A 16868-nucleotide genomic window follows, 5' to 3' on the forward strand; every position below is an offset into this window, starting at 1 on the left:
CTATTAAAAATGTTTCCACAACAAATACTCTTTGGCCAACATGTTTTTTAAAAATAAGCCGCAACGAGTTTAAATTTGATGACATGAGGTAAAGTTATTTTGGATCTCAATAGGCAGGCTGGGATGGGCTCCTGACAGAAGAAATCTCTCGGGTGAGGTCGCTGATGGCACTAAGGTGCCACTCGTTAACAAGCCGCTCTAAAAAGTTATTTCTATCAAATGCCAGGCGGAGGGTTTAAGCACCTTGTATAAAAAAAAAAATCTGCTTGGTTTATTGCCACACTTATTTCTGGAATGTTGATCCTTGATTGTTTTTGTTCCTCAAAGCCTGGGAAAGATCTTGAACATAAGTTCCTCCTGAAATAGACACATCATTCTGATCCGTTTGTATGTGAAATTAATTGCTGCAGTATCCTATAAAGCAGGTGTGGGCAAACTACGGCCCGGGGGCCACATGCGGCCCGTTAAACGTTTTAATTTGGCCCGCCGAACTTGAAAAAAAATTAAATGAATAAACCTTGTTAATAGTTTATTTTCTAAATACTGTAGTTGGTCAAAGACATATATATTGTTGGAATGCTTTTGTTCACTCACATTTAAAATTAAATGTATTTTTTTTTTCTCCGATGAGGTGAGGTGACCAAAACACTCCAGCCCCTCTGTCAAATTTTAGAACCCATTGTGGCCCGCCAATCAAAATGTTTGCCCACCCCTGCTATAGAGGCTGCTTGGTGCTCATAAAGCCCTGATTCAAAACACATATTAGAACTCGTAAATGGGGAAAGAGATGACTGGACATTTATAGAGATGTAAAGTCAATTCAATCTGCCTCACAAAAGTCTGCTTACACAAGGCTGCAGCTCACGTTTGCAGAGATTATGAAAACATATATGTCGCTCTTAAAATGTCATCAAATTAATTAATCAGTGTTGATTATGGAGCAACGATTGTATTTTTGTGCATTAAGTACAAGTGCTGGTGTTCCTGTGGCGGCACACTCTAGTAGCAGGAGAAATTCTCATTGAGTCTCTTGTTACTGTATGTGACCATGTTTGGTAAAGCTCCTCACACTGAATTCTGGCCGAGCCCCTTAAGGCCGCTCGCAGCTCTCACGTGCACACACAGCCAAGATCGCCTCAATCTACTGAGGCTCACCCTTACAGAAAGTTCACGTTTCATCCTTTTCTTTGAAATATATTAGTGTAGTACTGTACAGTAACTAGTCGGTAATATGGACAATTTTATGGTGTTTAGTGCGTCATTTTAAAAGATAATGCTAATGGTGACAGGTAACACGTGTAAATCCTTGTTGGGGGGAAAAAAACTAGTAAGCTTTATAAGGTTAAATAAAGTTCAGAAGTGTTGAGTCACAAAGAGAGACATGAGCAGCCATCTTATTTTCGTCTTCAAGTTTATTGAAGAACACTTTCAAGTAAATCTCATGATTTCATCTCTACAATTTCATGGTTATTGTAGATAACAACCATTATATATCCACGTCATAGAGAAATTACCCTCAAAGAAGGATCCGAAAAAAAAGCCTCTGTGTGGTCTAGGCTGGCTCACTGAAAAGAATAATAAAAAAAAAAAAAAAAAAAAGATCCGGAGGTACGAACAAAACAAAAGACTAACAAAAGGCATTCCGTAAAAAAAAAAGGCGATGGGATAAAAGAAAAAACAAGACACGGTGGTAATTCATTAAAAGTGTTAAATTGATTTGTCTATGATATTTCCAGTTATAAGGTGATCATTAAGGTTCTTACAAATGTCCTGATTGTGACTTTGTAATTCAAGTCCATGTCATCAACTGAAGACAAAAAAAAAAAAGAACGGTCTATAAACCATGCATAATCTCAAGTTAATTGAAGTACCGAACTGTGATACTGCTTTTTCAAACTGTACCAAATCAACCCTAACCCAAAAGGTCAGGGTGACAATTAGCATCCGGTTGAAATCATCACAAATTAGGACGGTACAGTAATCTATTCATTTTAGATCCATGTATATACTGTAGTCCTTACAATAATTCCTATTTTGTTATAATGTTGGCCTCCTCAAAAGAAATAAAGGCAAAGTGGTTTTCAAACCTGATAAAACAGTACACACACTTAACATCATAAGCAGCCTTCTGGAAACAATTCATTTTTGACCAGTCCCAACACGTGCGATAAAGCACAACATTTGCAGCTGTTTTATATTAAAACAAAAACACAGAAGAAAAGAAAGAAGAAAAAATAAATAAATAAAACCCTGACAACAACAGTTCCAACAGTCCGGTCCATTAACAAGCAGATCTGGTTTAATCTTGACTTTGTGCACGAGCCAAAATCCCAGCATGCCACAAGTGTCCTGCCGACCTCAGGAAATCGTCTACTTTTGTAGTCCTTGACGGAACGCTACGAGTTCTATTTTATTCACAGCTTTGAGGAGGCTAATGACATTAGCCTACCGTTTTCATTATCTCATTTAAAGATCTCATGCCCGAAAAATAAATACATCTTGATTCCATTCCTCATCACGCTGGATACTGTTAATGCCGCTCATTAAACCCATGACAACATTCATGGAGACGTGGCCCTGTCTGTCGTCAAGAGGCCAACAGAACAATCACACGACAGCCTCCCTGATCATCTTTGGATTATATTAATACTTGGCCGGATTAATCATTGTGCAGGCATATTATAAAAATATACAGTATGCATTGAGTATACAATACACATGGAATACAGAGGAGTACATAAATGACAATCATATCAGATGATATTCGCATTAGAAAGCTCATGCTTATCAAAATGTGAGTCCACGTTTCTGTAAAAGGCACCGGATGTGTCAGCCTCTCCTCTGTGGTGACAAACAGAAATCCAGGAGGTCAAGAGTTATTGCTCCATGGGGAGTGTGCTTTTCTCTCTCTCTCTCTGATTTTTTTTTTTAGTTTGACAGCAAAAAGTCCAACATTCTGCCACTGTCCCGTCCACTGAGAAATATAAAGACCTATATAGAAAAGGAAACATGCAGAGGACTTCCATGCCTGCCCGTTAACTCGCTCTGGTCGTGCGGCTGCACTCAAATCTGAATCACTTAACTTCATGTATTGGTTTAGCCACACGGAGTGAGCACCTGTATAGCTACTGAGAGTGTAGAGAGACATGCAAGGGCGAGCATAAAAGAATCTTACAAGTGCATGCATTCACTATGTTCAGAGAGAAAGGTGAAATTTATGTATAGATGCCATTAATCGATACTACCCCTCTAAGCCTGTGGTTCCCAAACTTTTTTTTGCAGCGCCCCCACTTTGGAGATGAAATTATTTTCAATCCCCCAACCACCCCGCTTGTCTCGCAATCTGGTGACCGACGGTGGTTGTGTTGGCTGTTCTATGCCATCTTTACTTGGCTGTTGAACAGTTGTAAACAATTCAGTCCACTCACAAGATACTCCAACTTCCTTGCACACAGTTAGTTCTGCTAGACTCAGTCATGGCCGATAAAAGAAGCTGGCTGTATTGTAGGTGTCTCGATCCCAAAGACGGCAATGATATTGTTGTCCCACATTGGTTTAAATTCACCGCAATCATTGTGTGTGAGTAGTTTAAAAAAAACAACCTTTATTTGGCTGTGTCTCCTTGTTCATGTGTATGACGTGTGGACGTCGGCGATGCAATGTAGCCGTATTTTCACCTCATCCTGGAATGGGCAAAGGAGCAAGATTTCAGACGGGGTGCGGGTCATGCAACCGGTCCTGACTGAGCGAGCAATGTTGACTACATATGGAGACGCGCCACCGGGAATGCTGAGCCCGCCTTTGGTCTGCACGTAGTATTACTTAACGATGAAAAGTGTTCATGATAGCACCGCCCCACCGTTATAACTCCGGGGCCTCTCTTGGGGGCGCGCCCCTCAGTTTGAAAACCACTGCTCTAAGGCATCACAGAAATACAATAGCCTCATTTCCACCTTCCTGTACCAATTTCCATTGAAATGGGTCCCAGAATATTTCAAAAGAACCGTTTCACTTTTCAGTATTCTTGTGGGGTTCGGTCACAAATGTGTTGATTGGTTCGCTTCTTCTTTCCGTGTTACAATGGAATGAATTGAAAGCACCATTAAAAAAAAAATTCTGAGTTATTCTTCGAGGAGAATTCATAGCTGTGTTCCTTGTTTATCGTTACTGTCAGCACTTCACAGTGCAATTCTGCCTTTGTTTTATTTTCTTGTTTAATTCACTGGCAAATTCTGAGCTCCTGTTTCAATGCCAGATCCTAATTGAGTAGAATAACATTGTGTCGTAGTGCAGCTCAAACTCCAGAAGCTGCGAGTCTGGATTTACTGATCCGAACTGTACTGTGGTACACTGTATCATCTCGTTCGGTGGGAATGAGGCTAACGCTACCATGCTATACAGAAATACAGAAATGAAAAGACCAACCATGTTGAATGCCACGTTGCCTCTGACAGCATTCCAAGAGAGTCTGGCTTGGTTTTAGATGATACATCAAAAATTAGAAACCCTTGATTTTTTTTCTTAAAAGACATCATATTGCTTGGTGAAATTGAAAAATAAACCCTAAACAATTAAAAAAGGAAAAAACAGTAGGGCATCCAATAAAAAAATAGCGGAAAGAAAAGACAGTTCACCCACATTCATCTAATTTGCCCCTACTTTGATTCCTTTTGCAGAGTTACTGAGAGATGAAAGCTGGAAGAATTCATTTATAAAATAATAAAAAAAAAAACTAAAAAAAACTTCCAGGGTGCACCGGCTCCTTCAGCACATTTTCATGCCACTGAGTTGCGCTGCATTGGCTCGGACAACCTTTACAGATGGTTGGCTCGAAAGACGGGTGAAGAAAAGCTCGGAGGCTTTCTCAACTGGTGATATCACCCGATATATCATTCCAAACTCTACATTCACAGTAGATAGGGGGAAAAAATTAAAAGCTTGATGATGTTATAAGGCAGGGGTGGGGGGGGAATGAAACGATGGAGATGGAACAAAATTAAATCAAATAAAATCATAAAAGTTCAGGCTGGACAGTGAAGCCCAATCCAGTGAGGCAAAAGATGTGATGCGTCTAATATGGCCTTGTTAGTCAGACTGGCTTAGGGCTTGAAGCCATATAAAATTAGAGCACAAAGACGGCTCCAAATGGACAGTTGGACGAGAGGAGCCAAATAAAAAGCGACTAATGCCCGCTATGATGCGTCTCATGTACGATGTTAGCGTTTTCTTTTGTTTTCTGGTCGTTCCAATTGGCGTGGCTAATGAAGGCCATTCGCTGGTGACTGGTACAAAGAGGCCACAGCAGGAAACACGAGAGATGAGGCATTGCGGTGTTGTTCCTTTTTAGTTGAGGTCTGGTGTGTTTAAGACAAGAGCCCTGTCAATTCACAAACTTCGAACGCGCCTCAAGTGCTACATCTCCTGCAATTTGGACAGAGTAGAAAAGTGGGAGTTTTTAAATCGGTTAAACTGCGGTCTTATTCAAGCATGTCTAGCCTATTGCTTTCCTGTCGTTCACAGGCACTTCAGAGGATTGGGCTTTGGCTGATATGGGAGGAGACTCAAAAGGTGGAGATGAGGAGCTGTAATGTGAATGAAAGCAGGGAAAAGTGTGGAGAGGGCGGGGTTAAAAATGTGCTCGTGAGCGCTGTCTCGTCATCTGCAACAAAAAAGCAGCAGGATGCTAATCTGCCTGCGAAAACCACTGAGGCTGCGAAGGCTGGTGCTTGATTGAGTCCCCAATTCTTGTCGCCGGGATCGAACCTGAGGACTTACAGCCCCTTCTACTGGCCAACTTGAGGAAGATCGAGGGCTGAGGTTCAGGATTTGAGGGTGGAGACGGTCCTAGACGTGCAGCTTCACCCACTTGCTCGTGTCCCTCTGTATTCTTTCAGTCTGTGTGGTTGTTTGCATGCTTCTTCTTGTCCGAGCAGGAGGACGCCTCCACTTTTTCTTTCTCTTTCTGCGCTTTTGATCCAGCCAGTACTTTGTAGCAACCTCGTGTGATCTTAAACATCCAGATAGTGTTCAAGATATCCAGGGCCACGCAGGAGGTGATCCAGGCTACCTGCGCACCCAAGCCCAGGCGCTCAAAGTCTTCAGTGCCAAATGTGGCAAATACGCTCGCCCAATAGGATGGCATGACGACAATCCGCACCAGGAAAAAGACCACCGTCATCGCGACGCCATTCACTACCACCATCCTGTTTGAGCGGGGGTATTTTAATGCTTCAAAGAACCACCTAGAAACAAAAAGAGTGATCAGCCACATGCAAAGAAAAAGCGACAACTAAAATAATAACCCTGAAGATTTATTTTTAATTATTTGTCACATATCGTCTCCACTTTAACTAGTCAATCATTTAATATGACTTATGTATTTATTTATTTATTGTTTATTTTTTATTTATTTTTTTTATGAAAGGGAAAGCAAAATCAGTTTTATGCCACCACACTTGTTGAAACACTGCCATTGTGATTAACATTGCATTTTTGGAATATGAATTAAGGAGCAAAATTCAACTTTTTTCATCTATCGCAGGGGCGGCCATTTTGCCACTTGCTGTGTTTTGAATGACGGGTCTATAGAATAACTTTATCCAAAAAAAAAAATCATAACATATATTTAAGGATACAAGGTTACGTTATAGATTTATGTATAATAAATAAACAAGGATGACTGTATGCGACTTTGGTTATGGTTTCATTGAAAAATCAAAAATTGCCATAATTATGGTTGTCAAGTGACACTTCCTCACAGATGCAATCTCAATAATTTAGCACGAGTATGGTTATATGACTAACATTGTGCAACTGTTATGAAATGTGCTATGCAAATAAAGTTTTATTGTATCTAACATGAGGCGAATGTGATTAAGGACAGCAGTGACAAAAAAAAAAAAAAAAGGCCATCGACATCGAGCCACCCCCACCAACTCACCTTTGATTCACAAAAGGTGTCGATAGTTCTGAGATGAGACGGAAGTTGGCAAAGTAGGGCAGCACACCACGTGTCTGAAATGCCCCAAAGAAACAGGTCATAACAAATACTAAAACTGAAAGTAATTCCAAGGGTGTTTCAAAGGAAATTGAGTGCCATTAGTTTAAATCATGAAGCTTTCATCCAAAAATGAAGAGGCCTTACCAGCACATATCCATATGCATAGAGCGCCGCCAAGTGGTGACAAACAAAAAATCTGTCCCCCATAGTGCTCCAATTACATGCAAGCAGCAATAAATCTAGAAAAGAAGGTGAGATATTTTAGTCGAGCTGACGAAATGGCCTGGTGCACATATCCTCCACATAAGTAGTGGCTATTGGAACTACAAAAGGTCAAAACAATTTGCGCACAAAGCAAAGTGCATGCAAGACAATACTTTATCTGGTGTTTTATATCATCGGTATAGATTGACCCTGATCGAGGACAGATTACCAACAGTTGATAACAAAACAACTCACCATACAGTAGGTAGCCGCAGGTTATGGCTACATTTAATTTGACCATACTGGGGTCCCCCCTGTAGAATGGCATAGAACATAGTGTTAAAATAAAAAAAATAAAAAATGTGTCTCACTGAAAAGAGAATACTTCACACAAATAAAAAAAAAAAAAAGAATCAAATTCAATTACATAGACTTAAAAGGAACACCGTGTTATTAAAGCAGCGATTATGTGAAGCAAGAAATATTAAATACTGAAATTCTACATTTTATGTAAGCATCGACATCACTGACAACAAAGAGCAACGACTTTTCTGTACCCTTGCAAATACCATCCGTCCGAAGCAACAACGAGCCCTGCAAAGACATCAGATCCTGACAGCAGCCGCAGTGAGGTGTCGGATAGCAAATGAGTGCTTTGTGTAATCGAGCCCTTTATTTGCACAGACTTTAATAACATGATGGACGCGAGATCATGTTCACCCGTAGATGACCTCCGATTCAACCGCCAAATTCAAATGTTATGCAATTGTCATTTTTAATTTTATTGGAGATTTGAAATGTAGCAAGCGGCATTGTGAGGAGAACTTCATTTATTGGAAACTGTGTGATTATGTCATCCGTGCGTGCGTGTCTTATCCGGAATTGCTTTGCGGCGAGATAAGATTTTCTGAATCAGGATGATAGATAAAAACAATAAATTGGCATAAAACTCACAGCAACAATGAACGCCCGCTGACCCAGTGCTTCAAACTGGTTCCCAGAATAGATTTTAAAATTCCACGACTGGTTTAGAAATCACTGGAAGGTTTGTGTCCAGATTTCATTCAAGGCAAATTGAATATAAACCCAGCCCTGAGGTCTGCAGACTCGGGTCAATCGGTGGAGCCCAGGCTTCAAAACAAACATGGTGAAGCGGCATTTAGCTGTTGTGCTGCACGCAAATGACATCAATTGCCCCCCCCCCTCCTTCCCAAATCCTTTGATTACGTTTTTTAGGGCCTTTCTAAAATCAAGTTCACCATACAGTATCTCTGTTATTCACAAAGCTATTTTATCTATTGTAATCAATTCACTTACCAAGTTATCTAACTATGAAATCATAACATTTTATTTCCTCTACTATTACTCACTTGAGGTGCCTATTGAATTCTCGTTCATACGTATGAAATACACATTCAAAAGTTGCAATTGAGAGCATTTTGCTCAATTTGTTTCTATCCATTTTCTATGCTGCTTAGTGTCACGTCAATACTGAAACAATTTGCAATTATTGCATGTTTGAAAGTCTTCTCGTAAATGGCATTCTTTTGGGTTTTTGTTTCCAGCAATAGCAGGTAGAACAATGCCACTTTTTGTACTCTGGCTCCCCGGATTGGCTGAAGGATTATTGCTTTCACCAATGAGGTGTTGCAAGGATATTTTGTCTGTACATGTGGGTAGGAACACTGAGAAATTCAACTCATGAAAGTCACGGACTATGTTGCAATATGCAAAGCTCAAACTGCAACACTTAATTCAAATATTTTCAAAACAAAAATCCCCTTTTCCTCGCCTCGTGAAGGGAATTAAAATCAAGGATTCCAGTTCTCAGTGCAAGAGCAGATGCAGCTTGGTTCCCCTTTTTTGTCCCCTCTCCTTCTTGACCAAACCCCCAGTTCCCATCATACCAACCCCCCCCCCTTCACACTATAAACCACATTGACCGCGTCCAACAGAGAGACAATAAGAGCGAAGGAGGTGTGTTACATTGATTTGACAGAGATGTAGGGTGTTGCAACGGACATTGAGACAGACAAGGCTGGTCGCGGGGACACATGGGGAGAGGGTGCAGAAGATTAAGCTGCGATGCCGTTTGCTATGAAAAGGAGCCTTGTTGGCAGGACTCAATTGTGTGTGATGGGAGAAAAAGCGCTGGGAAAAGAGAGGAAGGACAACAGAGGAATGATGCGAGAAAGAATTTTCAAGGTTCGATAATAAATGTTTTACTTGGCTGAATACCTTCACAAAACTTACCAGACAGGATTGGTGTTGACCGCCTCATCGAAGCATAGGATGTATAAACAAAATAACCCCACAATCAGAGCGTGAACTGTCGACACCAACCTGGGACACAATACATGTAAAAAAAAAAAAAAACAAACAAACAAAAAAAAAAACAACATGTAGTAAAAAATAAAGACATACAATATATTGAAAAAAAATGAAGGCAAAATACTGTCAGTGTCAAGAATTGGGCTGGGTATGTTAAGAACATGATTCTATTTGATTCCATTTTGATTCTCAAAGGGGTGTCAGCCCCAAATTTAGTTTTACAAAAATATGTTCTGTGCAAGCCAACTAATCTAAACACAGAATTCTGAGTAATATAGTTTTTCCCCTTTCGTCACTTCCGTTTCTTGTCCAGAGCTAAGAGCCAATCACAGAGCTCATTTCACCCGACAGCCTGACCCAATTGTACATTTCGAATCGTCCAAAGACGCCCCCCAGACGCCCCAACAGCACTGCTGTTTTTTTTGTTTTTTTTTTCTAGTTCTAGTAAATAATGTCTGTACCACGAAAACAAACAATCATCTCCTCCTCTGAACATCCGACAGCGTTGGATTAAACCACGCTCTATCCACAGACCAATTTGAGCTTCACAAGAATGAGCGTTAAAAAAAAAAAATTAAAAAAAAGATGAGTCAATTAAGCCGCGAAAAGTAAGGAACAGAGAAAGAAAGGACGAGGGCGACGGTCAAAAAGTTGACATGTTCATTAGACATGCGCCTCTTTCTTTGAACACACTGCCTCCCTCCTTGCCCTTAAGTCGTGGTTACGTAACAAACAAGTTGAACACTGTCTGGTTATGCAACGGTTGGCCGCTATGCAGTCATCCGCCAGTATTGCCCTTTAACTTGTTGTGGGCTATCGGTAAAAAGCACCCCATGCTTTTAAATATTAACTGGGAGTATTAGTAAGAATCTAATAATGTGGAGTCAATATGAGGCGTTATGCAAGTATACAAATTACAGCTTTGCCCTCTGAACTTCACCCCGATGTTTGTCCCTGCAGCGTATGGAATAATTCGGCTCTCCAACAGAGCAGTTGCTTCATCAAAAAACACCCTGATTCGCTTCCAGGGGCCAACTCAAATACAAAAAAGGTCTGGAAATCCATACCAGTACTTTCATTTCTATGCAGATATCGGTTTGAAAAAAGTGATTCCATTTCCACTCTTAGCCTAAAAATGACGCTGTAGTTTCACTCGTGACAAGTCAAACAGCTGTTTAGAATCCATTTGGTTTCTTCAACTTACCTTGAGTTCCACTCTGTGTGTTTGGTGGGAGGCAGCAATCTATAACTTGGTGAGACGGCTGAAGAGAGTAAAGGACTGGCCACAGAAAAGAGTAGCTGGAAACCCACAAAGCTACCAGCTACCACAGTCAGCTCTCTCATCTCCATCCCTCACCTAGAGACAACACAAGGACGGAGAGATGGGGGGGTGGGGGGTACGGAGGGAGGAGGTCAACACTCAGGGTCCAAAAAGGCTTTCCAACACCAGAACGCCTGCGAAATTCATTCTGTCCTCAAGGAACAGATTCATGCGACAACATGAAACCAAAAGATGAGGATCACATAACATGAGTGACCAGAGAGCTTCTGACAAGCCTGGTGCTTTGTAGCGGTAGAAAGAAGACAACAGAAGAGCCATTAAGGGCCTACGAGGCACTAAAAACACATTGGCAGAAACAGGAAAATCGTTTTAGGGACTAAATAAAGTATGCAGGCTGGCGTCTTGAATTAGAGTGGAGAGCCACATCGAGTTGTTTCCAACACAAAGAAAAGACTGGAACACATTGCGAGAAGATAATTCAAAGATTTTTTTTTTCCACAAATGGGTAGGTCAAGTCGTCAATGGAGGAAACGGTTTTGAAAGGATTTATATTGGCCTTGTTCTTTTTTTTTTTAAATCACAAAAGCCTGGCATTTGAACAGGGGCACGTTGAGTTTTTAATTCCACTGTCCTCGTATTTAGCAACACACAGTGTCGCAATAGGACTGATCCATTTCACGTAAACAGTATACAAGAGTTCAGCCAGTAATCTAATCTGTTTTCAGACTTGCTAACGTCGTAAACACACGTGCAGACACAGTTCTCAACTGTTCCGGGTGGCTGGCCTCCCTCACCAGATTAAATGTAGAATTGAGGGGCTTCAGCCGATGATTACATTTTTCAACTTGGAGTAAAAGTTTAGAATTAACATGTTGCAACTTGCAAGTACTGTTGTCTACAAAAGATCTGGCCTTTATCAGCGATGACAAAACCTTTGACCCCTGCAAGCTTGGACTCTGACCTGATCAATTCTGATTAAACGAGTGACTTTATGCAAACCATTTAAAGCACCAAGTTTTGAGACATGATGATTAGGCTTCTTAAAAACATACAGATACAGATACTATCATTATCATGTCTTTACATTGTGTTTAGAGTACTTAAACACTTTAATATTTTAATAACAAGTACTTTAGAAATTAAATGAAAAAGATAATAAACAGAAACTGCATTTAAACAAAATTAAAATAAGAAGACAAATAAAAATAAAATTGACCCCTCAATAATAATGAATACACCTTAAAACAAAGGTGTCAAACGTGGGTCGCCGAGGGTCTCAATATTGCATATAATAGAGGTAAATATAATAATAACAATAATAAGATTATTATTATAATTAACAATAAATTATCATTATTATTAATAATAATGATAATTATTATTAGCATCATCATGGTTAACATGTGTTAAAAGCCTTAAAATATATATACATATTTTCTCTCATCCTGGAAATTGAAGAAATAGTTGCCCAGGCAGAGAATCAAGATCCTTCCATGGCCATTTCAGTCCCCAGACCTCAACCCCATTGAAGCACTAAAGAGAGTGCAGAGGAGAGGAGAGGACCCAGGTCACTTTAGAGCGGTTATGCAAAGAGGAATGGTATAAGAACAAATTTAAATCCTTCCTTCCATAGTATCCGATTTTGTGAAATATTATTGAATTGAATTTAAGGTTAGATTTTCCACTTTAAAAAATATTTTGGAAAAAAGATCATTTATTAGAAGTTAAAAACCAGGGTTGCCAATAATTATGGAGGTCGACCTGCTTGCATATTGCCAATACTATTCCGATTGGTCTTTTTTTTTTTACCTCTTTGTCCATTTGAACTATTTATGCTCTCATATAATTGTCATTTTGATCTACTACGATAAGAATACTGTTGGAGGGAACAGTAAGCTATTTTGAATTGATACACTAAATAAGGGTGAAATCTTCATTAAAATGTTGTGAACACAATTGGAGCCAGTCTGAGCCAGGAAACTCCAGAGCCCAGCCGAGACGACTCCCGATATTAAAAAAAAATACATTAAAATAAAATGGCGTATTGTGTCATGAAGGGCATATGGCATAAAAACTGTCAACCAAATCACGAGGACTCGCTGTGGTGACCTCTGAAAGGACAAACCAAAAGTCACAAACAACAACATTATTGTTTGTATCAAATATATTCCATTGACTATTACAATAAAATACATGCGACAAATAAAGACCACCGCAAAAATAAACACAGTATCCCTTGCTTGGTACTGTTTAGTGAACAAACAATGGATGAGAAAAAGCACACAGAAGATCTTATCACATCCCTAAAATGATGATTAACTCACATGACCCTATCGCGTCCCTTTTCTGTGTGCAAAAAAAACCCTTTAGTTCAGCCGCCATGCAGCGCGTGACACTTGAGGCATGTCGACTGCTATATTTACACTAAAATGGCCTACGTCATGGATGCATACTGCAAAATAGATTACCAGGAAACAAAAGCACGAGATAGGGCATTCCTTTTAAAGTCCACTGGCACTTTCACTTAAGAGTTTCTCAACTTAAAAGATTATTTTTATTTTTTTTTGTTAGTTGTTTTTTTTTTCCCCGTTTATGGGAGCAGAAATATGAGATATGAGCGAGTTTCAGATATGCTGACGAGGGTGAAACGAAAACAAATATTGATCAGCTGTAGTTGTAGCTGCTGTGCTGTGCCTGAGTGCTGTTAGTGATAAGAGAGACAGTGTGTATTTGCTACTATCGAAGACCACAGCATTGAATTTAATGAGCAAGTGATGGAATAATTGAGTTTTGTGTCATTTTATTTTCAATTTATAGATTTATTCCTTTTTTTACATTTAAAAAAAAAAACGCTCCAACACAATAAACACTGCATTTATCATTGCGTATGTGTGTGTGTGTGTGTCTGTGTGTGTAAGCGGAACTTCCGGCTGACACATGAAGAGACATTGAGTTTCATGCGAGGTTTTGGGGTGTTCACAGCCAACCGTAACCTTTAACTCGCTATCGCAATGAGTTCCAATGTCGGTTAGGTTAAATAGCACAAGCAGCACAGTACTGATCTTTCTGCTCATCCAGCTGAGACGGTTCGCATAACGAAATATGTATGTAACCAAAGGGATATTTTCAAAAAAATATATATTTGTAACCTGAAGCTTGTATTTGTATTCGGAATGCCACTCTACCATACTGTTTTCTCACAGTACATCGACGATAGGGGAGGAGACAATTGCAAAGATAATTGAACTTTTGCGGCTGTATTTTGTGATATTTATGATACATAATTTAACTACCTTAACTTGCAACTAATTTGACTATCTTAATATTTGCACATGAACTTGACATGTTCATCCTGTGCAATTTTAAAGTAAAAGTATTCGGATAAAAGACGATTTGAAATGTATCTTGATACAGGCGGTGAGGTAACATTGAAGAAGGGCACATTTTCAAGTGGAATGATTCCATTTAATGGGATCATGATTCGATTTTATATGACGGCCTTCAGCCTCTGTCATATTAATTTATTTGTAACATGAAAGCTCTCCAAAGTCCAAGCTATTCAAGTTAATTAAATTCAAAGAAACAACAAATCATCAGCGACACCGAACAAATTTAGACGGATCCACTTCATATCTGTTGTTAAACCATGAACTGTCGTGTTAGGGGCAAAAAAAATTCAAAAGATTTTATTGATGAGTATATTTTATTTAGAGTTCTTAACATCTATTAAGAGTGGGTCACGACTTGTGCGACAATAGAAAATGCAGGTCCCAGGGTGACAACAGTCGAGAACCACTGAAGTAGAAAACTTCAATAGGCATGACTAGCTAACACACCCAACTTATGTGACTTTCCGTTGTCCAAACGTGCAGCAATTACATTTTATAAAACCTGTGCTATTATTTTTTTAAAGACACAATTTTCTTTTTTTCTGGTGGAACAGAATTGAAATTTCAATTCAATTCAACGGGGGGAATTCTAACTTGAACTAATTAAATTTAGTATTGGATGTAACGATGAAACATCACATTTAAATGCTGTAATGCAAGTTACACCAGACACCAATGAGCCATCCTTTATCGAGCTATTCAAATGCACCATTGCATGGTGGAAAGTAGCATGTTCAACCCCAAAAAAAGCAGAAGCATGCTTCAAACTCGGAGACGACCACCCCCAGATCCTTATTGTCTGGCAGCGGTGCACATTCGGAGGCCACGACGATCGTATGCTGCATGCGTCTGAATAATTCATGGGCATTCTTCACCTGGCAAGCTGCTTCGCGCACAGCACCCCGGTGGGAGGATGCAACACGGATGCTCCACTGCGGCTGACAGTCAAGATTGGAGATCCACTCCCCACGTCCACATTTGACCTTGTTCCACATGACTATCCTGCCGCTGTCAGCAAATTGCCACTCGTGATATATCGACTAAACATAAATAATCGCGGTTCAATTTCATCCGCCTCGCTGGAAATCCAACCGAGCATCCGATCATTGCTACACCGCACCACCAGTCTCTCGCTCTGCGGATCAGGAGTCAAAATAATCAGCCAGACAAATTTTAACCAATGTCTTCGTGCAGCGTCGAGTCGAGAATTTTATGCTGATTCATGGTTGGGAATGTATTACTTCAGACAGATAGGTCGCGTCGAATATAGTGCAACGCAACACACCGATATGAAATCATTCTCCGGCGGCGCACCTGTCATGTGCATTAGCGTAATTCTTCACAACTAATATTTTCTTGGCAGGTGGTGCGAGTGCATGTTTAAGCATTGCGGTCAATGGAGATAATGATGCAGGCAGCGGTTATGTGTTGCTGCACTATCAAAACAGAACAGAGAACAGAACGTGGGGAAAGCAGTCAGATAGGCGTGGAACGAGCTGCAACAAGGCACCAGCTTGTAAAGCAATCCGTCTTGCAACGGGTAAAGTTGTTTTTTCTTCTCATCGATGCGTGCTCCTGCTGTTGCTGCAGGCACTGGCTAGCCGGGAGAAGCGCACAGCCGAAGATTTATACGGAAAGCCATCTCAAATTGGACGTCAAAATAACCACTTACGCGCTGGCACGTATTGTGTTTGACGTGGTGGTCGTAAGAGCGGCCTTACCTTTTATCCGTCGCATAGGTCTGTGTCGATCGGATAGGCTCCACGTCTAGCCGCCGTCTTGTCCACTTTCTTACAACTTGACGACAGCTAGCAAGTCGGCTAAACTACAAGCTCGCGAGCTCGTTCGTGCGACCCACGGAGAGGGGGTCAGAAATAAATAAATAATAGAAAAGCCTCCCGTGCCACGTAAACAAGTCACAGCCACCATTGCAACACGGTGGTAAAGCTTTTCCTCTCGGTACTTTGTCTTCGCTGCGATACGTTTCCAATAATGAGTTCCGCGGCGTCAAAAGTTAAAACTGGCTTTATTTTGTTGACAGGCAGGACCGAGGCGTGACGTCATAAGGTACACGCCCCCTGCGAAGGCAACGCCCTCGCGGAACAATGGCCACAGGAATCTTTGAATTAGCAGCAATTGATACGTATGAGAACGAATGTTGCGGCCTTTTCATAGTTATAGCGCATGATTTTCACGTTATCATTTTCAAATAATACATAAGTAGATATCAAATATAATACAAAATATTATCAATTTGATGGAGGACTTTCCACTCATTCTTCATGGGGAAATTCAATCTGATGTATTCAGTCTGTGCATTTGTGTTGCGCATCACATAGAGAGCCAAATCACAGAGACACAGGCATGCAAGGAGAGAGGAAAGGGGGGCATGAGGAGTGTTAAACCCATTGAAGTAAGAGTGGTGATGGGCGGTGCACTCAAGGGCACTTCAACAGTAGTCATGAAACAGACAGACGAGCATCTCTCGCCTCATTGCCGAGGGACACCAAACCCTTTAAAAATGAGTTACAACCTCCCCAAATGTATAAAGAAAAGCATAGCATTTAGTTTTTAAACCTGAAAATTAAATGTCGGAAATACAACTTAAAAAAGGCAGAATGTCAGTGGTCGTTCTAACACTTTGTCTGACATTGTGACATTG

At 40.4% G+C, this 16868-nt stretch overlaps 1 protein-coding gene across 2 annotated transcripts; it reads right to left on the reverse strand.

Annotated features, from left to right (window-relative positions):
- Positions 1 to 1394: 1394 nt before the first annotated feature.
- On the reverse strand, positions 1395 to 16281 carry tlcd4b (TLC domain containing 4b). 2 transcript variants are annotated; one of them, XR_015846662.1, is made up of 8 exons: positions 15928 to 16281; positions 10740 to 10892; positions 9458 to 9547; positions 7460 to 7518; positions 7145 to 7239; positions 6941 to 7014; positions 3860 to 6242; positions 1395 to 3343 (listed from the first exon to the last, which is right to left on the reverse strand). XR_015846662.1 is itself a non-coding variant. In XM_088317280.1 (7 exons), exons 2-7 carry the CDS (start codon positions 10883 to 10885, stop codon positions 5891 to 5893), a joined length of 816 nt encoding a protein of 271 aa, XP_088173406.1. In that variant the 5' UTR covers positions 10886 to 10892; positions 15928 to 16281; the 3' UTR covers positions 1395 to 5890. The 2 variants fall into 2 exon arrangements, 1 of the variants encoding a protein (XP_088173406.1); XM_088317280.1 differs by having other exon boundaries at positions 1395 to 6242.
- Positions 16282 to 16868: the final 587 nt, after the last annotated feature.

Source organism: Idiotropiscis lumnitzeri, chromosome 15 (genome assembly GCF_059441095.1).
Source record: "Idiotropiscis lumnitzeri isolate Australia: NSW breed Sydney's pygmy pipehorse chromosome 15, RoL_Ilum_1.0, whole genome shotgun sequence".
NCBI lineage: Eukaryota > Metazoa > Chordata > Actinopteri > Syngnathiformes > Syngnathidae > Idiotropiscis > Idiotropiscis lumnitzeri.